At 34.6% G+C, this 26538-nt stretch overlaps 1 protein-coding gene across 4 annotated transcripts in view; it reads right to left on the bottom strand.

Moving 5' to 3' along the window:
- Window positions 1–17562: 17562 nt before the first annotated feature.
- The window catches only part of LOC117577093 (runt-related transcription factor 1), a 55737-nt gene continuing 46761 nt past the window's right edge, over window positions 17563–26538 (bottom strand). Inside the window, exons 4-6 of one of the 4 annotated variants that reach the window (XM_052004279.1) lie at window positions 26171–26287; window positions 20664–20882; window positions 17563–19292 (exon numbers count right to left, since the gene is read on the bottom strand). In XM_052004279.1, the coding sequence (XP_051860239.1) occupies window positions 18259–19292; window positions 20664–20882; window positions 26171–26287 (1370 nt within the window). In that variant the 3' untranslated portion in view covers window positions 17563–18258. The remainder of the gene's footprint in view (window positions 19293–20663; window positions 20883–26170; window positions 26288–26538) is intronic. The other 3 variants (XM_034262198.2, XM_052004280.1, XM_034262204.2) reach the window with 3 other exon arrangements.

The raw sequence follows: 26538 nt of genomic DNA, 5'->3' as shown, positions 1-26538 counted from the left end.
TTTCTGGGAAGTCTCTTTAACTCATGTGGCTGCCAACACAATAAGCTGCAATGAGACCATAAAATTTCATTTAGTTTTCGCTTTTTGGCGGCATTGTTATTTATGTCGCTGTGATCACTAGCAGCAGGACCTGCAAAAGGACAACTGGCCAAACTGGCGAAACCAGCCAACGAAACGGAAATGAGCTTGAAAATAGAAAAGAAAATATCAAAAGGACAACCGCGACGACATTTAAAACGTGACGAGTCGACGCCTCTCTCTCTCTCTTTGTCACTCTCTCTCTCTCTCTCTCTCTCTCTCTCGCTTCCTTTCACATTCTTTGGCTAGGTTAAGGACTTTGCGAGTGCCTGTAGCTATGCACAATATTTGGTTCCTATTTGGCTGAATGTTACTCCTACTTATTTGGTTTTGACTTGGGCCAGAACAAGTCAACATACCGGAGGCGCATTGCCTCTTTATGCCCTGTACTCAAAATCATGGTAAGGTATATCATTTCATACATTAAATTCTTTAAAATATTAAAAAACTAGCTACCACACAATGTATGAGCATAGTTAGAATGTTAGCAAATTTCCATGATTAGTAAGAGAATAAATATACATCTCAAAAATATAAAAACTCATCTTAATATAAATTAATTGCCTTGATGGAGTAAATCATGCAATTTCCTTATTAATTTTCGAAAGGATTTATTATATATTTAAATGAATTAAAATATTTCGAAAAGTATATACTTTTGTGCATCATATACCAATCACAAAAATCCCTGTACAATAAAAAAATTAAGTAAATAAACTCTATCTTTTTTAAAAGTGAACCAAAAATATCATTATCAATAACACGTACAAAATGTATAATACCAAAATCGAAGAAGGAAGGTTTCGTATTCTTATTCATCATAAAACAAAGAAATGTGTCTTTTTTTATTTGCATATTTTTTATTTCACATTTATTTTATATCATATTTTTTTATTAATTTAATTCTTTCTTATCTCATCTATTATTTTTAAATTTTAAAATTGATTTACTGATTTAAATATTACTATTATATATATATATAAACATTATTATTATATATATTATAAAATATTTGTTAAATTTCTTATTTTTAGACTTTTTATTTTACATATATACATATATATTTATTGATTTATTATTTTATATTTTACATATCGTCGAGGGCATCTCTTGGCTCAAACACATTCTTGTGACAGATATTCGAACGTTGTTGTTTTTGTGTGTGTTTTCTTTCTTTCAGCGTTTTTACCGCCAACACAAGATTTAATTAAACCAAAGACTTGATTTATGAACGAAAGGATTTGATGTCCGCACTGGCTCCGGCTGCAGATCGGGTGGTTGACTTCGGTTTGGAAAAATGTCGAGCAAATGGGGCGAACGGCTTACGGCACAGTAACAGAAACAGAAACAGCAGCTGAAACTGAACCAGAACCAGAAGTAAAAACAGAGAAACAGAAGAGAACAGAAGCAGAAGCAGAAATTGAAGCAGAAATAGAAGCGGAGCAAAGTACGCTTTGCGTTCATTGTTGTTGTAATAATGATTTGGCTTACACAAGAACTGAGAACAAGCGAAAGGACAGAGGCAGCTTCGGTTTGGGTCCTTTCAAAGGCAGCATAGTATATGTATGTGTGTGTGTGTGTGTGTGTTGTACAACAGCTGAAAGGTCCGTTAAAAGCGTACTACACATAAAGAATTGTTTTGCTGCGACTCCAACTCCTCAACATCCTTCTCGAGTTTCACGTTGGCAATATTTTCTATTGTTTTAACCCTTTTTTTCCATACAGCGGTATGTATGTATTTGTATATATGTATGTTTACGTTGTTGCTGTCTCCGATTGTGCAAAAGGCAAGCAGCATTTGCGGCATTGCACAGCATCGATTTAAAAAAGAAAAAAATCAATTGAATTTTCTGCTGAAATATTGTGAAAATAAGTTTGCTAACTTTAAGTTCCATAATTTCCACTTAAACAACACTCGAAGTCGGCAGGAAGAATGCAACAGTTCAGAATACCCTTGAAAACTTGCACAAATTATTATTATTGATTATTGTTAATTATTGACCTGAAACAATTTAGCTGATGTCCATTTAAATCTTCTTGTTGCCAGCTCCCTTGCTAGAACAAAATGGCAGTTGAGATAAAATTATATACAAAAAGTTCGAAATGAAACAAAGTTATCGAAAGGTAGAACTTATTAAGTTGTACAGGTTTTTTACTTAATACTTATTTAAAGGAAAAATAAAAAATCAAAAGGTTGCAAACAACTTTCGCATGAAAGAACATTGAAATCGTGTTTTATCTTTCTTAGTTAGCCAAGCCTTATCAATCGAATGAGTGAGCTTCAAGACACAGTAAACTTAAAAGTGCCAAGCCAAATACCAGGCGAACATAAATGAACAGCAAGCAAATGAAGATTTCAATTATTGCAGCCTCAAAGTATGCAACAAAAAATTTAAGTGTATGCAGCGGACTTTAAGCGCTAAATTTAAATTTTTAAATATTTTGTAGCATACTTTGAGGATGCGTTAAAGTAAATTTTAGTCCTGATAATAGCTGTAACTCGGCAGTATATCGAAGGATTTCGAAAGGACCTGCCTTTTTGTGATCACATATATCGGAACTATCGATTTACATTCAAGGATTTCCAAAATTCAACCAAAAAAATTATCGAAAATATTTGAAAAATTCTAAAAGGGGGTGGCATGCAAAATTGTCCTTAATTCAAATTTTTCGCTGTAACTTGGCCATTTTAAGTACGATTTGGATATCCTTTGGCAAATCGATAGATACTGATACAAGGATACAGAATGTGCAACAATATCCTTTAAAGTCCTTCAAGCGTCGAAAATAAAAAGAATTTTTCCTATGCACAAAATTACTTATATATCTAAAGTCCTTGCAAGGATCAAGATGATATTGGCGGTAAACAACTTCTATTTATTATGACTATCGACTGGTGAAAGGACATTCAAATCGTCCTGGTACTTTTCGAGATATTCAGTATTTTTAACTTTTAGCGATTTTTTGTTGGGCTTGTAGTCAAAAATTTACAAGTGTCGGATTCTTAGATGACATCATACTATTTAATCTCAATCGATAGTTTTCGATCCAAATAGTCGAATGTAACAAGTCCCGTTAAAATGCACAAGGATATAGAAGCTCTACATCAATTTGAAATTAACTAAATGATATGCAGTAAATGAAAATTTGTGCTGCATACTTTGAGGCTGCGTGTATTCAAATATTTGTTTAAGTTGTAGCCATAACTTGGCAGGATTACGAAGTAACATTCAGTTTAGTTTACTTCTGCCAAGATTTGAAGATTTCTGATATTCAACCAAAATGATAATCTACTTTGTCGGACGATTTATTTGTTTTTTTTTTAAACAACTGTTAAAAATCAATTAGCAACAAAGAAAAATAAAAAATAAAGAGTTAATGCTTTTTATTTTCAGTTAACGAATTGTTTTTATTATTGGATTTAATCTTGTTCTAGAATTATGCACAAAATTGAATAATATGTAAAGTATAACATAAATATTTTGTGCAAACTAAATTGATTGGTCAATTTCGCTCAGTGTATCGGTGATTGATACATGTATTGTATTGATAGCCACCAATAAGGAGAATTATTTGGGGTCTGCATGTCATGCGAATTATTTTAATAATCTACGCTGAGATGTTCTGGACAATGCATCATTCAGTGTCACATGTCTTCGATGTTCAGTTCTCTCAGTTTGTGGATTCGATTGTTAAGTTTGTGAGCCTTGTTGAGTTTATGTTGTGCTCTGGCGACAGTCGACATTCAAGTGGAGTCGAGTCGAGTTGAGTTGAGTTGAGTTGAGTTGTCATGGCAGCGCACACAGTTTATTAATTTAATTTCTATGAATCTCTCGATATTTCATTTGGCTGAGCATTATTTTTGTTTAGCCAGAGAGCCGCAAATTGGAATTTGCGATTACTAATTGGGTTCGAGTGAGTCAACGAGAGACAGATGCAAACAAAGAGCGAGATAAAGATAAAGACTGTGTGCCGAGTGCGCTCTGTTGAATGCCTAAAGCAGACCGCAAAAATGAATGCAGCCCTGGTCAGTTGGCCAGCTCCCTGCCTGGCAAAATTTTGCAAAAACAAAAAATGAGAAATCAGGAAAAAAAAGCAAGCAACAAGCTCTGCAAAATGTGCTCCAAAAACTTTGTTATTTCAACCACCGGCGGCAACGACGGCGACTGTAAAAAGTTTATAGGTATCCCCAGTCCCCAGCCCCCCCTTTACCCCTCCCTGGCGGCTATCCATTTGCCAAGTGGCTGTCCAGTAGAATGAGCCCAAGCCCAAGCGCCTATTGCTTACCACAACCTCAGTTTTTGCTAATTTTGAGTATTGCCATCGTAAATCTTTTCATTAAGAAAACTTTGCATAAGTTTTCGCAGCTTGTTTGTTGTTGCCCACCCAAAACAACGATTACGTCTTGTGCCAGAGGACGCTATATACACAAATATACATATATATCTACATAAGTATATACGAACTTTCTCCCCCCTTTTCTGACCATTTCTTTTTTGCCCAGCCGCCTTTTCGTCGGCGTGTTTTCGTTATTAGTCTGATTAATTTGGCTCTTTTCATAAATTGCCAACAGCATTCTAGCCGCAGTTTCCTTTTCCCTACCCCCTACCCCCTTCCCGTAACCCTCGCATCGCCCTCTATCAACTGGCAACAAGATAAGCCCACAGACCCGGCTCCATTACAAAACAAAGTGAAGAAGTCGCCACTTTGCCAGGGCCACAACGAAATTTGAACACACTTATTGTGCTCGCAGCGAATCTGGAAAATCTGGACTCGATTCACTCTTGATGCTTGATGAAACTTTGTTGCCCCGTTTTTGTTTGGCGGCAGAGTAAACATGCTCAGCGCGCTGAAACCTTTTTCAACAACTTTTGCGTTGCGTGAAGAGGCAAAACTCTGAACCACATCATACATTATCCTAATAAAGGATAATTCATTAGTATTTGAACTTTCTGGCATTTTTTGAAGTCTTTTGGCTGACGAGGCAAGCGCCATTTTAATTGCTGCCGCATTTCGCATCTTTTGCCCTCAGTCCATCTAGCTTTTTTTTTTTAATTCAGCATCAGCATCAACAACAACATCATCACGCTTCTCGTCATTATTTCGCTCTTCATCTTCATTATGATTGCGTTCCGTCTGCTGCTATTACAACTAGGGCATTTGATTGCGCTGATTTGTTCCACGCTTTTCTCCAAATTTGTTCTTTCCGCTCCATTTTTTTTGTTTTGTTCTTTTCTTTTTTGGTTTTTCTTCTTTTTTTATGTAGCCCGGCTTTTGGTTCTATTAAAAATTCCGCAGTGTTTCAATTTTCTGGACCCGCATATTTCACGAATGTTTATTAATAAAAATTTCATAAAATCAATAAAAACGGCGGATGTTACTTGGCGGAGGGGAGCACGGGGGTGTTGTGGCGAGGGAATGTTGAGAAAAAGCCACTTGATGGCAGAGCAAGATAGACAATAAAAGCGAGAGGGAGAGAGAGAGAGAAGGAGGAAGAGATTGTCAGTGTGGCATTCTGTCAGAACTTTAAGCTGCTTTCAGCTTTATGGTCTCGCAATCTCGTAGTTTCATTAGTGTTGCAGCCACCAGCAACGTGCCATCAGATCACCCGCCACCCGCCATCCGCCCGCGGCCACCCACTTTTGTGGGTACTCTGAAAAATGGCGTCGTCGTCGTCGTCGCACTTAAGCCAAAAGGTAAAGTGGAAAAGTGTAAAGACAGCTCACAAAGTGTATGCGGTATCTTATTTTAAGCTGTCAGCCAGCAAAATATCCACCCAATTCCAAACAGCTACGATATGTAAAACCTTCACAACGTCTCTCCCATGCCACGCCCATGCTTGCGCCCTCACACGTCACTCATTATGCGTTGTGGCATGCGCTGCCTTAGCTGCCCCGACACACATTAGTATGGATTTTTAATGGATTTGGCGTTAAACTAATATCGCAGCGTCGCCTCTGAAGTAAAGCAGAGTCATGTGGTTGCGATGCTCTTCCAAGCCGAGCAGCTAAATCCTTTTCCCTTACATGTATGTTTGTATATATATTCATTTATATAGTGTAGTGTACGTTCTTTGCCAACATATTGTCGGCGGTTAGCGACTTGAAAGGCGATTCGTTTTAGCTTGGCAAACTATTAATTTTACAGCTGGCGAGGACGAGTCAAGCAAGAGCAGCTCTTGAGCTCAGTTAAGGAACAGTCAAGGGTCAGGGACAAGGCGTTAGATTCATTAGACAATACACAAGGATTACGCTGCATTACGTGCATTCAAATAAATTAATGATGTAAAAAAATGTTAATTTATTTAAGCAAAAGAATCATCATGAATAGTATGAAAATAATAATTAAAAGTGTATATAAGAAAAATAAAGAGATTGCAAGTAAATACTTTCACTGAAATATGTTAATGATAAACACAAATATTCTTAATATGCTTAATATATACAACAAATATTTTAATTAGCTTAAGTTGAACATTTTTCTTATGATGAAAATTCTATAATCTTATGAATAAGTAAAATATACATGTTGCAACGTGCAATCAAAATTGAAAATGTACAAAAATTGTAAATTAAGAAAGGTGAAAACGATTATAAATAATGTGCAAGAATTTGAAAAAATATTGAAAAAGAAAAGAAAGATGTTATTAACCTTTAAAATACATAAAAAGTAATAATTAATAAAAATTAAAAATATATATAATATAAATATTTATATTTTTATTGCAACTTACAATTTACATGAAGGGAATAAGTAAGAAAGATATTATTGATAGTTCTCGACTGTGAAATACCTGCTACACATCTCCAATAAAACCATATTCTGGAAATATACTAAAAATATACAGAAAAATTAAAATATATATCGAAGGACTTATATCATAAAGTATTTAACATTTCAGATTGTTATCCAAAGTATCTGAGATCCGATTGCAATAGGATTTTTTTTAATGTTTAAAGAAAATAGAAATAAGTTTATATACCTAGAAACGTTTTCCTATAATCCTTAATAGAAAATATACATGTTAAATAATTTACACTTAACTGTCGAATAATATTTAAGAGCAACCATCGCTTAATCGCATATTTTTCTGGCTTAAGTGTCGCACATAAAAGTAAACAGAAAAAAATAATTATAGATATATATACATATATATATTAAATATATTATATTAAATAATTAGAAAAGTGAAATATAAATATTGCAATGAAGATAATTAATGTTGGTTCATTTAATATATTTTAGTTAAGGAAATCTATTCTAACACTCAAAGTTAAGGTTGTAAAGAGAGATATACAAAATATACTCAAGTATAGTTTGCATTATATTTTTGTTCTTCTGTTAAATGTGTTTATAACTATGTACATAGTTACCTACAAATAAAAATGGGATAAATTATGTTAAAAAATATACTTAAAAAAAAAATATATATGGTATAAATAAAGTTACCCAAAAATATATATATCATAAGGATAGTTCAAAAGTTTTAGCTTAAAAATAAACGAAATTATATCAGAAATTAATTATGAAAATCTTTGAGTAAAACCAAAAATCTCAAACCCTAAGAAAAAAAAAACGATTTGCAATGGAGTTTCGATTTGAAGTCTTCCAATCGCATTTCCTTGTTTCAGTTTCAGTTTCAGTTCCAGTTTCACACCCATCATCCAACCATTTCCTATATCCAGCACACTCAAACGCACTTACACACAGACACACCGCCTACGAGTATAGGACTATTGCGTGTTCGCTCGCACACACAAGGCATAAGCCGAACATTTTCTTGAATAAATGTTGCGGTTAACCACAACTTATAATTGGTCGAAATGCCTTACGCTCGAATAGAGAGCGACGACGACGACTTACCCTTAAAATCTGCCTATACGAATGTGTGTGTGTGTGTGTGTGCATGTGTGTGCGCCTGTGTCAGTGTCAGGCTATTGACGAGCAATTGCCAAATCATATTTATATGCATTCGAACAAAAATCTAAAGTAAATGCAAAAGAAACGATTATAATACGTTAATAATAAGGTGCATTAGAAAAGCTTTTGCGCTGGCGCCATCTATGGACTTTCGGCGGCAACAGATTCAGAAAAAAGCAATGACGAAGGAAAAAAAATTTCCGCCAAACTCGTAAAAGTTTATGCCTTGGCCCAAGAAAACGTCTTGGACCCGGTCTTGGTCTTGGTCTTGGTCTTGAGCTTCAAGTCGAAGACGAAGACGTCGTCGGCCCTTGGGCACCATCCACAAAGGGGGTGAATGTCTAAGTTAAGTGGATTTTGGTGTGCGCAGACGCCGGGCAATAAGACGAGACCATGAGACCATGAGACCATAGAACAGCACCAATGGGGGGCACAACCCCAAGTTTCTTCAATGCAATTCTTTTTCGGGGGAAAGGCAAAAGTTAAGAAAACTTTGTTGTGAGCTTTTTTTTGGCGTCGGCAGCGGCTGCTTATGAAAAATGTAAATAGGTTTTGTTCGCTTTTGGGTTTCCTCTTTCTTTCTTTTTTTTCTCTATATATATATTTTTTTTTTTTTTTTTGGTTCGGTTTGCATTAGTGGTTTGTGTAGCGGCCGCCGCTAGATGGCGCCAGGCATGCTGTTTGCTATTTTTGCGCGCATCGCGCATCGAAAAGTGCAACGAGCCACAAATGTTTGCTAATAAATAAACATGCGTAATGAAAACTAATGAATAATGTAATCATTTTCCATTTTCTAATTTTGATATTTTAATTAAAATGATTTGCAACTCGTAAAAACCGCAAAACGATTTCAAATCATTCTGCCCGGGTCCCCAAAATGTATTCAAATCATATCATATATACAATTTTTCTCTTTCACACACAAGCACACACACTTGTACACACACACAGACGTACACTCAAACACATTGTTGTTGCCATTTTGTTTTAAAATGATCGCATTTATTTCGCAATTGCCAAAAATCAAAATCATTTTTGCTGCCAGCTGCCAAAAACATGGCCAAAACAATATTTGTTTTGCCCCCCCCTCTCCTAAATGTTCATGCATACGGCGAGTGTGTACGAGTGTGTGTGTGTGTGTGGTGTGTAGATGTGTAGGTTAACCTTTTGTGTGGTAAATGAAACGAGCTTCGCTTTATGTGCGCTTGGCTGGAGTGGTCAGCGCTTTGAATGTGTAAATGCCTGAATGTTTTCGACCCAAAATAATAGAAATATGCTTAGTATAAATATTTATAAATATAATGAATATAATAATAATAATGTCGAATGCAAACGCGTTTTATTAAATATGAAATGTGTTTTTAGCAGCCAATTGAAAATAATGCACGCACAAATCATACCACATGTTTACATACATACATACGAGTATGTACATACATACAAACAATCACACACTAACACACACACACACTCATCAATATTCACTTTTGCATTTGGCATATTTGCTTAAATATTCAAATGAACAGATACTTTAAAAGAGTTGCATTATTTCAATTGTACTATTTATATTTATTTATTATATTTGTATTAGCTATGTCAAAAATATAATAAATAAATTCAAAAAATTTCTAAGTTAAAAATATAATAAATAAAAAAGAAAATGCATTTCAAATTGTGCCGCTCTTTTAAAGTAACAAGACAATATCTTGAAATTAAAATTGCTTGTAAATTCACAATAAATAAAATAAAACTTTCAATTTTGAGACAGCTTAAAAACAACAAAATTTGAATAATAATTTAGTTGTTTCATATATTTACTTTTCCTTATTCTTTACTATATCAAATTCAAAAGGATTGATAGGAAAAGAAAGAAATGATGGAAATTTTAATTTCATTAAATTTTTTCCATATTTGCTTTTAATACTTAATTTATAGTGAATATATGAATGTAAATGATTTACAAGGAATACAAAAATTGTTGAAAATATAATTTAAAGTTTAATAATTAATAATTAATTTATTTTGAATGTCTTGAAATAAAAAGGATCAAAAACTATAAAACATTTACATATATTTAAAGTTGCCTAAACAATAAAATTATTAATTGAAATTTACACATTATCTCCTATATTTTAAATAATTTAGTTGCTATTGAAATTGTCACTATTTAGTACTTATAATAATTATTATTAAGACATATTTTGTTTGCATTAAGTCGAAAGTTGCTTAACAAAGAAAATGTGCTAATTGCAGAAACATTCTCTGCAATAAATGTGAGCTACAAATTGAAATATTTTGTCTTTAGACTGAAGGCTTTTGTCGACTGAAGGAATTGTATTCGTTATTGCAAACAATAATACAAATAATATATTTGTATATTTTATGCTCATTCAGTTTGAGTATTTCAGAGCTTGAGCAATTCTTCGAAAATGTCGAAGAAATATCACTACGAATAAAGAAATGAATTGCACGAAAAAGTTAAGTTAAGTATAAGCTCAAGAATGCAATGAAAGACAGTTTTGAATTAATTTAGCAAAACAACTCACTTCAAGTATACAACAATTATTTAGAAATTCAAAAGAAGTCAATATTAGATGCATCAAAGTTCTTGCCTGAAATTGAGACTGAAATTTGAAGCTGTTAATGCGTAATTAAAATATATTGAAAATTCACCGGTTTATTAATAATGAAGTAACTATTTTGACATAGAAAAAGTGGGAAATGAAATAAGTAATTGCAATAATAATTGATGCTGATTTGAAGATTGTTAAACCATGCCAGAAAGTGTGGTTGCAACTGCAACTGCAACAGCAACAGCAATAGAAACGGTGGCAGCAACAAGCAGCACACTTCCCGCTCTCTAAAAACAATTATGGAAGCCAGAATTCTACATAATGAGCATGCATTGAAAGATAATTCAATCAGGCTCACATAGTTAGTGCCGGACTCTCTCTCTCTCACACTATGTATAGAGCTATCTTTCCGTCTCTTTTTGTGGCTGTCAGGCGTGCTTGCGTCTCTTTCTTTCTTCGAGAGAAGAGACAGAGAAGCTATCTTTGTCAAACAAACATGCAGCTGTGCAAATGCAATCAATTTAGTAGCAAATTGCATAATTCGACTTCAATATAAATTTTCGTGCGTTGCAAACTAACGCAAAATGTTGCCAAAATGTCGACACTGTCCATGTGTGCATGTGCATGTGCATGAGCGTGTATGTGTGGGTGTATTCATGTGTGTGATTTGTGCATGTAGTCGTGCATTAAAATTAATTAGATTCGAGGGAGTAATTCCAGCGACAACCGCACGAATTAATTGATTCAAATCAATATTCGGCATTTCGGGCCATGCTCGAAAAACCAACCAAAAACCGAACCAAGAGAGCCCTTCAAAAAAGGTGACACCCGATATCCCCCACAAACAAAAACTGTCCACTCCACAGTGTCCCTCCCCCCTGGCAACTAACTCAACGATTCTCACCCATAATCCTTGCTCGATATTCGGCTGCTGGCAGTCATCAGCCTCAGTGGTGGCCACACTAACAAACCATATTGAAAACGTGCTCCAATCGTTGAGAGTTCAGTTTGATTTGTCTGACAGTTTTACGCAGACACACACGCGGTCTGTCCCTCGTCCTCTCCCCTCTCTCTCTTTCTTCTTTACCCTTTCCCATTGAGCTGCCGTCATGCTGATGCTGCAGTGCCAACATGGGACACAAAAGTGGCTTCAATAAATTGCCAGTTATGTAGTTTGGGGCGTTGGCTCAAATAAACAATGGCAGCGTCCAGTTGATGAAGTTGCTTATGATATTCAAATGCATTTAACACTATCCACATTCATATCTCACTTAACGGCCTCAACTGAAAAAGATCAAAATTCGACATTCGTCGGAAACATGTTCTATGTTATTGTTTTCTTTTTTAAGTTTGCAATATGTGAAAAAAAAACTGTGCTGTTTTTAAAATGCATTAAAATTTTCCACTTCTATATCTCGTTTAACGGCCTCAACTGTAAAAGTACAAAGTTTTGGAATTAAGCAGAAATATCTTGACAAAATTTTTCTGTGCTCTTATTTTTGAATATTGCAGTGTGTGATAAAAAAGTGTGCTGCTAAAAATGCAGTTCAGACCATCCACATTCATATCTCACTTAACGGCCTCAACTGAAAAAGACCAACAATCGACATTAGTCGGAAACATGTTCTATGTTATTGTTTTTTTTTTAAGTTTGCAGTATGTGAAAAAAATGTGCTGCTTTTAAAATGCATTAAAATTTTCCACTTCTATATCTTGTTTAACGGCCTCAACTGGAAATGTACAAAGTTTTGGAATTAAGCAGATATATCTTGACAACATTTTTCTGTGCTCTTTTTCTGAAGTTTGCAGTATGTGATAAAAAACTGTGCTGATTTAAAAATGCATTTCAGACCATCCACATCTATATATATCTCGTTTAACAGCCTCAACAGGTAAAACCAATATTTGCCACTAAGCAAATATATTTGGACATAAGTTCTTTTTGTTATGCTTGTTGTATGCGATGCAACAATGTAAAATGCAAATGCAATTATGACTCTCCTCATTAATATATCGTTTAACGGCCTAAACAGCTTAAGCAAATATTTACCACTTAACAAAGTTTTAGTGACAGCATTTATCTCTGTTTATCTTTTAATTTTTAATTAGTTTTAGTAACGAAAAAGATGTGCAGTTAAATGAATTTTGTTGCAAAGCATATTGTGGCCGTTAAGTGCAATGCAAGCTTTTTATATAGTCTCTTAAAGCAAGTGTGCATTACAGTTCGGCATTTCAGTTTAACCAAAAAAAAAGAGGAAAAAATGTAAAAATGCCGACTGCAGTAGGTAAAAAGGCAAACGGTCAAAAGCCCAAACAAAAAAAAAATGAGGCTACAAATAATGCACACAGTTCGAACTTTGTGAACAATTTGCACGTACTGCATTTTCTCTCGTACTCTTTCTCTCTCTCTCTCTCTCTGTCTCTCTCTTGGCTTGCACCTGAAGTCTGTGAACTGTGAACTGCGATTGCTGTCAAAGGACGAATGCCAAAAATGCAACGGCAGCCAAACGAAAACGGGGAAATGTAGAATAAACAATGAAAACCGCTGCGAAGAATGTTTTCATACCTTTTAGCCAACGCATTGGGCATTTGAGTGTCTATGAGTGTGTGTGTGTGTGTGTGTGTGTGTGTGTGGTGAGGTGCAAAAATGGAGCAGCCGTTAAATATTTGCGCGTTGCGAGTAACGCCAACAGATTTCCAAATGCAGAAACTTCGCGACGCCAGGAAAAGAGAAGGAGGAGGAGGAGAGCCGCATAATTTGTGCCGCCGACCAAAATCACTGCAATATTTTGTTGGCCATTCACCTGCATCAACGCCAATTGGGGAGCACTTCTTTCTTTGCCATTGTTATTTGTCTCGTTGTTGTTTTTGCTTTCGTTGTTTGTTGTTTTTGTGGTTTGCGGCTGTTGTGTTCTTGTTGTTGTTATTGCTGTGTAATTTTTTCCTTTTTTTTTTTAAATTTTTCTGACCTTGTTGTAGTTGTTTTCATTTTGCATTTTTGTGACGATTGTTGTTGTTTGCCAGTCAGTTAGTCAGCTTGAAAGCGAGCCAGCTGAAGGCGGAGATGGTTATGGATATGGATATTTATATGGCTTTTGTTGGTTTGCTGCATAAACAAGTTAAATATATTAGCACATAATTAAAAAGTTTGTTTTTCACCCCTTTTACTCGAAAAGGGAAGAAGCTGCTTGCTAATTAAGAGCGTCAAGCTCTTTTTTCCCCGTCAAAAGATACATGTGAGTGGCTTTAATTGGTATGATAATAAAATTTATAAACACACTCAGACACCACACCCATCACCTGCATAATTGAGACACACACACACACAAAGTTTCACTTGGCATAATGGCAAAAGCAACAAATGAAGCAAGTCAAAAAGATGATTGTCGGTTGTCGGTTGTCGAGGGTTGATCCCAAAAATGATTCCCAAGCCTCTTTAATCATAAATACATATTCTACACAGTCGTATGTTTGCCCGCCTTGCATTTCATTTCTATCCACCTGCTACTAATTATAATTTTCATTTCAATCTGTAGACTGAGTGCACCTCGCATTCATTTTACGACTGCTCAGTTGGCATTTATGCTGCCACCTTAGCACCTTAATTAACGTGCCTCAAAGAACAGTTCAAAATAATCTGTGCATATTCTTCTCTTGTCAATTGCGTTCAGCTTCGGATATGTACTAGAAAATACTCTACAATTGCTTTGTATTTCAAGGCGAATATGACACATAAATGAATGCGAAATTTTGGGGAAAAAAGATTAATGATTGACAATCGACAGGGCAAAATAACTTAGATATCATTTTTATATTTTTTCTCTCACTCAACTAAACTTTCAGAATTTCAATTTACTTTTCAATGTTGTTGCAATAAGCATTGTAAATATTTCGTAAATAATTTAACAACTGTTTCTGATTTAACACAATACATTTATTTTAACAGATAGCTATAATACATTTAAGTATTTAGCCAGACAAGCCAAATAAATTATTGAATACTCACTATCATATCACAACACTAACTAACTTCAGATGGTCTGGAACCGACTCTCTTAACTTTAAAGTCAATATTAGATCCGATATATCATTAATCATATATAATATACATACATATTATTGTGGCTTTTGGTATGCAATTTCCAACAAAACTATTATCATCTTTTATTAGATTTCATAAACTGAAATTACAACAAATATGGTATTAATACTATTCATAATAGATATTCATATTCATATATTTAATAGTTAAAAAATCACATTAACTTTTCTTTGTTTATTTACATCTAGATTAAACTTTCATATAGATAAAAGTAGTAAAGTTGTTTAATAAATATACATTAAAAAATATGATTAATAAAATGAGTTCTTAAAAATATCATTACTTTTTTTTTATCATTTTGTGTATTGGAACATAATCATATAGAGACTATATATACCTGTCCATGGAGCAACTAAAGGGTATTGCAAATGAATCTTATTGTATGACAATGAAGAACAAGCATACAAACATTCGGCTTGCCAAGCCATTCACTTCAGTTCAGTTCAGTTGAGTTGAGTTGAGTTGAGTTGAGTTGCGATGTAGATGAGAGATGAAAGATGTGAGTTCAGAGTTAGTCACTCAATCAGACAGTGTGGTTGCCAAGGGATTCATTCGCCTCTCATATGAAACGTGTTAATATGCGAAGCACGGCAGCAAAAGAGTGCGAGAGAGAGAGAGAGAGTGAGTGCAAGAGAGAAAGGGGTAAATGAGAAAAATGCTTCACTCGTGGATTCGCAGACAGCATCTCAAGTGGTTTCGTAGTCTCCATGCAGCTAAGCTACACACACACACACACACACACGCATATACATATATTTCCTTAGAGTGTCTTCTTCTTAAAATGCGCAGCTCATGTGAATGTGTGTGTTAGTGTTTGTTTGAAATTTTATCAAGCAACGCAAGTAATGGTTGAAATTTTTAATTATTCACCCTCACACACAAACACACTCGCACACACACACACACACACACATATTTATGCCTCACACTTGGGAATTCGAATGTTTCCGTTGCATACTTTGGGGCGCAAGCTTCCTGCTAATTTGCCATGCAAAGCATCTTTAGAATTCTTCTAAGTAGGCACGAGTGAAATAATTAAAAGTTGCACCAGACTGAAATAAAGTAATGCCCGCACCATTCTCTCTCCCTCTCTCTTCAGTGTCTGTCTCCCTCTTTTCCTCATTCGGGCTCTCTCTACGGAAACATTTACCCCAAACCTTTTGCGGTTATTTGCCCAGCTAACTGCACACGAGTTGCCACTACGTGTTACCATTTAGCTTTATCTCGACTCATTTGTTACGCTTCGACTTATTCCCAGTTCCACCCAGGCAACCATCTCCATCTCAGCCTCCAACAACTTACCTTACCGTTAGGGAGCACATTTTTATGGACTTAATAAGAGCACAAAACGTAGAGAGAGAGAAAGAGAGATAGACGACCCATTCTCATTCTCATTCCCATTTCCAATCGTAGTTGTATCCCATATGCCATTGTCTGGCCCGCGCAGGTGGCTAACTGGCTGGCTGGCTCTTGCAACTTAATTGGATGCCACAATGTGAAATAAATTGAGCGGAAAATTACGTAGCCCGCCAATCTAAACCACAGCTAGACGTTCTCGATATAATTTTACCTTTACCAATTGTTGTCCCGATTGTCTCGTAAAAAATACGGCCAAGCAAAAGCCATTTGTATTAGCAGCTTCTCCTCTAACTCTTTGTCGGATTAAAACACTCGCATTTTGTAATTTCCATAATAATTTTTATTAATATATTGTTTAATTCAATTGTCGTAAGTTTTGTTGATCTGTTTTCTTGTTTTGCTTTTTTGTTTTTTCGTATTTGTTTTGAAATTAAATTTTGCATTACACACATCATTTTTTATTACATTGAAATGTTACTGAACGATAATCGTTGAGTTGCTGCGACGACTATTTATGATATAAATACATATATATTTTAGGATATATATATATATAGATATATATAAATATTATGCATATATGCAAAATTCAAATTCATCAAGCAGATTTTACATATTTTCTATTTATACACATAGTTTTTGGTTTTTTGTTTTTGTTTTCGTTTTTGTTTTTATTTCTGGTATACATCAATTATATTTTACGATCAGCTTTTGCTTTTACTTTTCATATATTTTTATGTTGTATTATTTTATGCTTTACGTTAAACTTTTATTTAAAAAAAAGTGTGCTACTGGACATTTGAAAATGATGTAAGCGGATCGATCTCTTTTTGCAAGATTATTCTCTACCATCTTATGAGATCAATGCTAAACAGATGATCTTTCGCTAGAACTCCGAACATCATTATCATCGTTATCATTGTTATCGTTATCATGTTGAATCTTTTAAGCCAATAAATGGAATTCGCTTAATTGCTAAAATTTGTATGTACTAGACAAAAAAAAAGACGTTATTACAATTATTTATGTGTGTGTGTTTGTTGTTTGTGCGTGTATTGCAAGTATATATATATATATATATATATATATATATATATATGTATATATATTAAAGTGTGCTTAGTATAGATACATTGAAATGGTAATCAGTTTACATTGCACAGACTTATACACAATTGAAGTACATACATACATGCATATCGAAGCACATGAAATGAACAGTAAACAAATTCACGAACATTGATTACAGCTTAGGAACTCATATACAACGGCTCTTTCCAATCCCCCCTCCCCCCTTCCCTCTTTTCCTACTCATTTAAAACTTTGTATTATACACTGTCAAACAAAAAACAAAAAAAAAAGAGTCTTATAGAATACAGAAAACAATATTATTATAATAATTGTCGTAATAAATGAAAACATAGCCCCTATATCAGATATTGATAAACATTAAGAACAACTTCAAAAATTGTCATCGTTTCTATTATAGATATATATAGTATTTTTTCGCTTTTTGGTATTTTTCCGTTACAACTCTATGCGCATATTACGTAGGTTTCTTTTTCTTTTCTTTATTTTTTTTTTTTAGTGTTTATGACTAGTTTCTGTAGTTTTATGGCTCGGGCATACCGCGGGCCTGGGACTGCCATTCCTCCCTCTCTCCCTCTCTCCCTCTCTCCCTCTCTCCCTCTCTCTCACTCCCTCTCACTCTCTTTTGGAAGGCAGTTCCCAATGCTGTCTACGTATGGTTAAAAATATCTATGAGTGTTGTGTCGCAGCAAATAGTTTTGTTGCGTGCCACAAAATTTGCTAAATCTGTCAATTTTTAGCTGTCTTGGTAATTTTCGTAATTTTTTTGCTTAACATTTGACTATACGCGTACGTTTAATAAAATACTATATAGTTTTGAGTTATTTGAGAACTCCCAACAAATTCTACTAAAAAGTTTTATGCTCATCATACGTCGAGACAAAAAAAAAAAAAAACACGTTGTTGACCAAAAAAATTGCATCTCTTAAGTCGCTAAAATCGTATTTGTGTATATACAGTAATGTACAGTTAGTAAGCCCCACCTCCACCTCCAACTCCACCAAACTCTGCCTCGTTGGCAATCAGATTTCCATGTTGTTGTTGTTGTTGTGTCTGCCCGTGCTGCTTCTCCGTTGTCACGCCCTCGTCGTGCTCATGGCACTAAAGAACTGCGGAGCCGCACCACAGAACCTGACCTCAATATGGCCGCCACACGCTGCCCCCATTGTCAGTTGGATTGTGGTGGCCGCGATGGGCAGCGAGCGCGGCCACCTGACGATTTGTGTTCCCATCCTCGATATTCCGCACCGACGCCCCGCAGTTGCCAATCAGCGTCAGATCACCCGGATGCGCCACCCCCCCACCAGTCATGATGTTGTGCTGCTGCCGCACACCCACATTGCTAATGTGATCCATCACGCTCTGCAGTTCCCCATGCACCGATGAATTGGGCGAGGCATGCGACGGCAGCGTGTGCGAATGAAATCCGTGCGCCGATTGATTGGCCGCCGTATATAGCTGCGAGTAGAGCAGACTCGCTGGCAGCACCGGATAGAGTGAGCCATTGCAGCCGGCGGCTGTGGCGCCAGCGCCGCTGCCATGGCCACCGCCTACACCGACGCCCACGCCCACACCGACGCCGACGCCTACACCGCCGCCATAGGCCGAGGCGGAGGCGTGTTGCGCTTGGTTCACAATGCCGGGAAAGTTTTGATTGGCGCCCAACATCGCTGCATTGCCAGCGCCCGCCGAGGCGCCCGCTGACCCGCCGCCGCCACTTGAAGAGGCGCCCGTTGCACCGCTGCCGCCATTTGTGGCACCTCCATTGGTGGCACCACCGCCACCGCCACCGCCAGCACCACCGCCACCACTGCCACTGCCCAAGTTCGGTGTGTTGGTCGACAGCAGATCCTCCTGCACAGGCGACTCGGCCTGCGAGCTATCGCTGAGACTACGCGGTCCATTCTGGCTGGAGTGCACATTGTACTCGTTGCTTGCATTGGTGTGATATCGCGGCACCAGTATCGAATTCGCACCCGCACCGCTGCCCGCTCCGCTTGCACTGCCAGCTCCGGTTGCGCCGCTGCCTGTCGAGGCTCCGTTCACCGTCGAGGTGATCGATGTCTGGCCGCTGGTGCCGAGCAGACTGTGGTGCGACATCTGGCCACTGGTCGAGCCGACGAGGCTGCTCAGATGCTGGTCCAGATCGCTGGCCGTTGAGTCGGGCAGCACTGCAGCGATAGCAAGAGAGGAAGGCAAAAAGGATAATGGATTAGTAAGTTACACTTCAAAATTGTGAATGAACGTAAAAGTTAAGTAGTTAACAAATGAATAAAATACTATTTTTCAATTATTTATTTTTTTGGGCAATTAATGTGACAGAAACAGCATTTATTTAACAGACTTATTTATCATTATGAATTCATTATATTATTTCGTATTTTTCAAATTTGTATGTTTTACTTGTATTTGACTGGGTATCACGAATAGTGAAATGTAACGAGTCGGGAGTTAAGGAAACACTGGAACATCTTCTTTGTATATGTCCAGTGTTATCCCGACTCCGCCTGAAATATCCTACATCGCTGTGTCTGAACGAACTTCGCCACGTTTCACAGTTTATTTTTTTTTTGTGACAATTTTGAGTGTGGAACATAATACATTTTGTAAATTATTAAATTATTACATTTATTTCGTTCAATTTGTTCAATTTATTGTATGTATATTTTCGAAACATGTCACAGTTAATAACCCATTGTAATGGCAAACTAAATGTTTAAATACTTATTTCTTTATATGTATTCTTCCTAATGATATCAACTGAAGCTTAATAACAACTTATAGGGATTCATTTTATGTTCAACTGAGCGAACTATTTTATTTTACTGCAGTAAAAATGAAAGAAATCTTTGTTATGTTTATTTTTGCGAATGTTCTGGCAGAATTTAATAGACAAAGCAGCTGATATTTGTCAGTGCCAAAGATGTTTATTTATAGGTACGCCTGATGATAAATATTGATAGCAAAAACATAAAATAAAACACCATTATAATTTGGGTTCATATTTTTTCTATTGAGTATTAAGAAACAATAAAAAAATATATATAAAAAAAATGTGAAATATATAAGTTATTAATAAAAATAAAGCATATTCAAAATTTACGTTCATATTTTTTCTATTGAGTATTAAGAAACAAACAAAAATTTTAAAAATGTGAAATATATAAAATTAGAACCTATTTGCTTGTTTAGTCTATTGAATATTTTAATTAAAAGTTCAGCAAAAACTACAATACCATAATTCGAAATAAGAAAACGATGAATGATACAAGTTGGGACTTTGATATCAATCAAGTATGAACTTAATTGACAGTCCCTAAAATTAAAGGAAATCCAGCCAAACGTTTAGAGAATATTTCTAAATCAACAGAAGATCCAAAATGAGTAATTTCTGATGATAGGAAAGGGCAAACAGTTGACCCTATTTCAGCTCCATTTTCAAGTAATAATGTGACCTATTGTTTTTTTGTTTATTTAATATTAATTTTAAGGGGTCTACAAAAATAAGAAAACAATGAAATAAAGAGAAAATGTGAACTTACTTGGCACACAGTCGCGATTGGTGGCGCCTCCAAAGTCCTGGTTATTGCTCTGATCGTTCGATGAGCAGGTGAAACCCAACGCCGGATTGTTAAACTGTGCCGATGTCGGAGTGGTGCACGATGAGAGTCCGCTGCTGGCCAAGTAGGGTGAATAGGCCGAGGCCGCTGAACCGTAGCCCCAATGCGTGTTGCTGGCACCTAAACCAAATTGGGACATATCTTTGTTGTTGGTATTCGATTGTTTTGTTTCGTTTGGTTTTTTACAGAGATTGTAGCAGTAAGTGGTGTTAGTGAGGTGAGGAGATGAGAAAAAAATGCAAACAAATAATCAAAGAGAAGAATGTGACAAAAAGCAGCGAGTATTAAGTATACGACATGTGTGTGTGTGTGTGTGACTGTGTAGAACTTAACAGCAAAACAAATCGATCAAAGTCAAAGCAACAAAACAAAAAGATTTACAAGTTGCAAACTATTTGGTTAGTCGACTTCAATTTAGAGGAGTTTCACGCGCACGTTCGTATAATTATCATCGGAATAATTGCAAATGTGTCCCTCACAAATTCGAGTTGCTGCTGCTGCTGGTTGCTGACCGACTGACAAATTTATGGCACATGTGTGTATGTGTGTGGGCCGCTAATTGGAGCCCCATCATGGCCATTATGCGGGACTTTGCCGTAGCACAAAAATTACAAACAAATCTGATGCGATGGACAGACGGATGCGAACCAAAAATGGTTCAATGTAAACGTAAAATGGATAGCCCCAAAAATGGCCAAATGTTAGGCTTCCAAGCGGGGGTGAGGCGGAGATTTAAAAACAGTTTCGGATGAAGTACAGACCACGTTGCGGGTCCTGGCTCATGCACAGATAATTAGGCTTAATTAATAGCCCATTCGGAAATTATTAATTAGTTTTTATAGGCGACGGGCGCATTTTCGTATCCGGATATTGATTTTGTGGTGGCTTTATTAATGCTATTGGCTTAAATGCTTCTACCTCCATTAATTACGTTGCTTTTTTGTGTGTGTTGCTGTTGTCCCTTGCTCTCTGCTGCTGCTTTTGTTGTTGTTGCTGTTGCTGTTGTTGCTGCTGATGGCGGCAGGTCTGCTTTTTGATGTTTGTTGTCACACCGATTGACTTTATCTGCGCATATTATGTTACTGAATTATTCACAAGAAATTGAAAGCTCAAAATGTTTATACATTTCGCAAAAGCCAATCCAATTGCGGCTTCTTTTCTCCCAGCCTCCGACCCTAAATACAATCCTATACAATATTATTTCAAAATAAGACTTTCTGTTTTTAATATCTCGAATGTCTTTGGCTGTCAAAAAGCGTGAGAAGTCTAACAATTTGTGTTGCGCTATTCAGAATAAAACTGTTTTACATTTTTGAAATATTTGCAGACGCTATTTCAGAAGTTTATTCAAATACTTTTTTCATAAGAAAGTCTTTTATAACGGTCCTTACATAGTTCTTTAATTGAATGTTAAAGTATAAATAATGTTAATGATAATGCTTTGTTCTCAACAAAATCTTACTTTATTTTTTAAATGTATGTTGAAATAGAAATAATGTACATGTAAATAATTGTTCCACTACATAAGCATGTCTTTGTTTTTAAATTAATATTAAATTAGAATACATCAAATAATTTACACTTATTTCGTATTTTTAAATTGAATATTCATACATTAATAACGTGTTCATTCAATGAAAAATGTATTATTTCGTAGAGGAAAAAGTATTTATATTTACATTATTTTCACCTAAACATCCATTCAAAATAGAATGTAAGGAACATAATATACATGTAAATGAAAATGTAAAATACAAAATAATTGTATCTCTACAAAACCTTACATTCTTCGTATAATGAATATTTTGGTAGAAAATAACAAATAACCCTAAACTTTTGTTTTCTTTGTATTATAAAACAAGTCTTCTTATAATGAGAAAAGTATATTTTAACCTTAAACTCTTTAAATTATATATTTGTTATGTTCGTATAAAATTTCCCTAAATAAATTACTTATTCTCTGATAAATGTAGCCAAGAAAAATATCTGTATGAGATTGAGGCCACAGAAAATTTTTGTGTTTGCCCTAAATACTCTAATAATCTAAAAAAGGAAAATCTGAAGAAAGTTGTATTACAAATTCCTTCAAAACTTAATATTTTATTTCATTTGTATGTATTTTTTTTTCAATGTATCTGGCTCTAATTGATAATTTTTGTGATTAATATTTAAATCAGAATATTAGTATTATAACAGGCTGGCATTGTTACACAAAAGAGTTTGGGAAGGCTAGCGATATTGTTGAATTAAGAACTTTTATGTTTTTCATTAAAATATTTTGTACAATTTGTCAAGTTTCATTCATGAATGCCAGTCGAATGTCATGACATTCATTTCCAGCACTTTTGTAACTTATGATGAACTATTTCCATAACATATTTTAGCCAAGAGAGTTTAAATCCTTCACCTAATTTTGTGTACCCATTAGTATCAATTATTAGAACTGCATAAATCAAACATTCTTTACTCTAGCTGTTTATGAGGTATCTTGCTATGAAGCACTCCCCACTGTGTGTGTGTGTGTGCGTGGAGTCTCAATTTGTTTATTTATGTGTGTGTATTTTATTTTGCTCGAAATTAATAAAATATATGCCAGTAATTAAGTCAAGCAGCGACTGTCAATAAAATTTGTTAATAAATAATTCAGGTTATTTTGCTTTTTGCATATTTACAATTAAATTATGGGTAATCAGTGACAACAGACGCTTCCAGTAATCATTATATATCATGTACACATATTGTATATATCTTTGTATATATGTACATATATTTTTATAAATGGGCATCAGCAATAGATTGAAATACAGCGAGGCAAATGTCAGGCTGTAAATCGCTCAATTTGCATTTTGATTTGTGCGCTTCATGCTAGACATTCGTGGCATGAGAAGAGGATGATTTTATAGCTGGGATTGGAGAATGAACTACAACGGATTGAGAGTCGAAATTGGCAGGCAATTTATGTGCTGATTGAATTGCATTTGATATTTGTTTAATGCAATGCAAGTTTTCTGTTTTCAGTCTATTTTTTTTTTTGTTGTTGCCCATTATAAAACTTGGTTCGCTGCCTGCACAATTTCATTATAATAAATAAATTTATATTCAAATAATCACTTTTTTTTATGTGTGTCCAGTACATCTTAACATTGTTAAATTATTAATAAATAATGTATTTAAAAAAGAAAAAAAGGACAAAAAAAAAACTTCATTGCTGTCATGTTTGACCAACGATTTGTCGCTGTTATTGGCGTTGTTGTAATGCAATTAATTGTCAATTTAAATTGAAACATCAAATTTAATATAGCACACATTTTTAAATGTATAATTTAATTTAATTCAACTACAAAGCAAACGAGCAAAAAACTTGCACACAATTTCAATTTTATTGATTTATCTTTTTCCCCAGCATAAAAATAACAACAACAACAACAACAAAAAGCAGTTGATGCATTTTAGCTAAAGGCTAAAAGGAAAATTAGCAAAAAAAAAAGTGATACTATACTTTAATGAATATTTATTTTCAAATGTCATTAAGTGACACGTTTTGGAAAACATTTAGCTTTAAGCCAAGCATTCTATTAATATTCGATGCAAGAGCTACGAACTATTTTATTTTATAGATAGATAACAACAATCTATGTTGTCATTATTCAAGTTGATTTATAGCTATTTATTGCATAATTCATATTTGATAAATAATATGAAATTATTTTATTGTTAATTTGTATTTATATTACTTCTTAAAAAAGTTGCATAATTTTTTATTTTTTGTCAAATCCGAGATGCATTAATAAACTTTCTTTTCGTTTTTAAATCTTTTTCTACCTCTATTTTGATTTTAAAAAAATTCAATTTTTTAAAACCTACTATTTATGTTTTATTCATTAGAAAACATCAGCATTTTTTGTTCTAATGGAAATCCTAGATATATTGCTAGTCTTTATTATTGTTCGTATATTAATGCTTCTGTACTTCTTGTTTTAATTAAAATTGTGAAATTTATTTATCTTTGTAATCTTTTTTTATATAGTAAATTATTTTTTTATGTGTGTTTTATTTTTTAATAGAACAGTTGCAATATTCTTTTTATTTTATTGAAAATCGAAGCTGGACTAACAGACTTCATTAATAGCAGGCATTATATTTAATATTTCGATTTTGTTTGCTTATTTTTAAATTTTTAAATAAAATATTTGGTTTTCTGAGTAATCTACTTTTTAGGGTTAAATATTATTGAATACTTGTTTTAATTTTTATTAGAAAAGTTGCAATATTTTCTATTCTAAGCTAGATAAATAGACTTTATAATAGGTAGCGTTATTGTTTATATTTATTTCTGTTTTATTTTGTGTATTTTTTATATTATTTAAAATGCAATGATATTTTAATTTCCGTTTAATCTTTTTGTATTTTATTGTATTTTTATTTTATATGTTATTTAAATAATTGCTGGCATAACTTTAAGTATTTTAATATTTTTTTCTATAAAATTTTTATATATATTATATGAAATTTTGTTTTCCGTGTAAATTATTATTCAATGTTGGAATGGAACACAGCTCGAACACAGCAACGACAACAATACAAAATGGCGACAAACTTACACACACACACACACCTACATGTGTGGTGTACACTCACAAATAACATAAATAACACAATCGATACATTTTGTAGACGACAGTTGCATTTTTTTCACATGATGTTTGCCGACTGTTTTTTTTTTTCTGTTATGTAGTAAATTTGTTTTCATAGTAAACTTTGGTTAAATAAAGCGTCCAACAACAATAGCAAAAGCATTTTTGGAAAGAATTTAACTGTCTGTACATTTTGAAATAAAAATTATTATAATTCAGGGTCTAATTAATACAGTCGCTTTACTGCAGGATTAAGTTGATTGTTCTTTGATTTTTTTTCGTCGTTGTTGTTGTGTTTCGATTTCATTCAATTTATTGATACGTATTTTTATTGTTGCTGTTTTCGTTTTGATTTTCTTTTTTTTTTCTGTTGTTTTGCTGCATATTTTTTGTCTGACCGCAGTTTAATACATGACGTTGTTGTTGCTGCTGCTGCTGCTGCTGGCGAACAAAGCCTGCCACCTAATCGTTTTGTGTGAATTTGTGTGGTTGCATTGGGGTGCACCACACAAACCACCAGGTCCCCAATAAACAACAGCAAACCCAAACCCATATCGAAAGCCCAAAAAAAGAAAAGCTCAAACTCAAACCTAGAAAGCCGGAATACTTTTGTGGCATGCCGTTACTCAAGTGTTAAATGAAAAGCTGCAGAATGCACTAAAATTTGCAACAAATACAAAAACGAATGCACAAATATATTTTCACAAAAACTCGATTTAATGAATCAATGATGATGATGATGATGATGATCAAGATGTAGATGATGTGTTGAGTGCGTAAATGTTTTCTACTTACTCTGACAGTTGCCAATGGGCGGCATCCGGAAGCCGGAGAGGGGATCCGTGGAGAAGTGGAACGGTCGTTGGCCAAAGGCGAAGTGGAATTGTTGTTGCTGCCCTAAAAGGGATAACACTAAGTTTTTTTCAGTTTTAATTATCTGTCCTTAACTAAATGTTTTTGCAGTTTGGTATCTTTTGTTCTGTGTGCAAGGTGTGTGTGTGTGTGTGCCTAATGTTTTTATATTATGAATATACTTTATTCAAATATAACCTGAATATATTTCCTATAATCTATTCTTGTAAGGAAGTAAGGAAGCTACAGTTGAATGTACTTGACTATGGGATACCCGATAACCATGTTGAATAAAAGCGAAATTAGGCGGC

The sequence above is a fragment of the Drosophila albomicans genome, chromosome X (assembly GCF_009650485.2).
Source record: "Drosophila albomicans strain 15112-1751.03 chromosome X, ASM965048v2, whole genome shotgun sequence".
Lineage (NCBI taxonomy): Eukaryota > Metazoa > Arthropoda > Insecta > Diptera > Drosophilidae > Drosophila > Drosophila albomicans.
The sequence above is the reverse complement of the archived record's forward strand: the minus strand, read 5'-3'. Positions and strand labels throughout refer to the sequence as shown.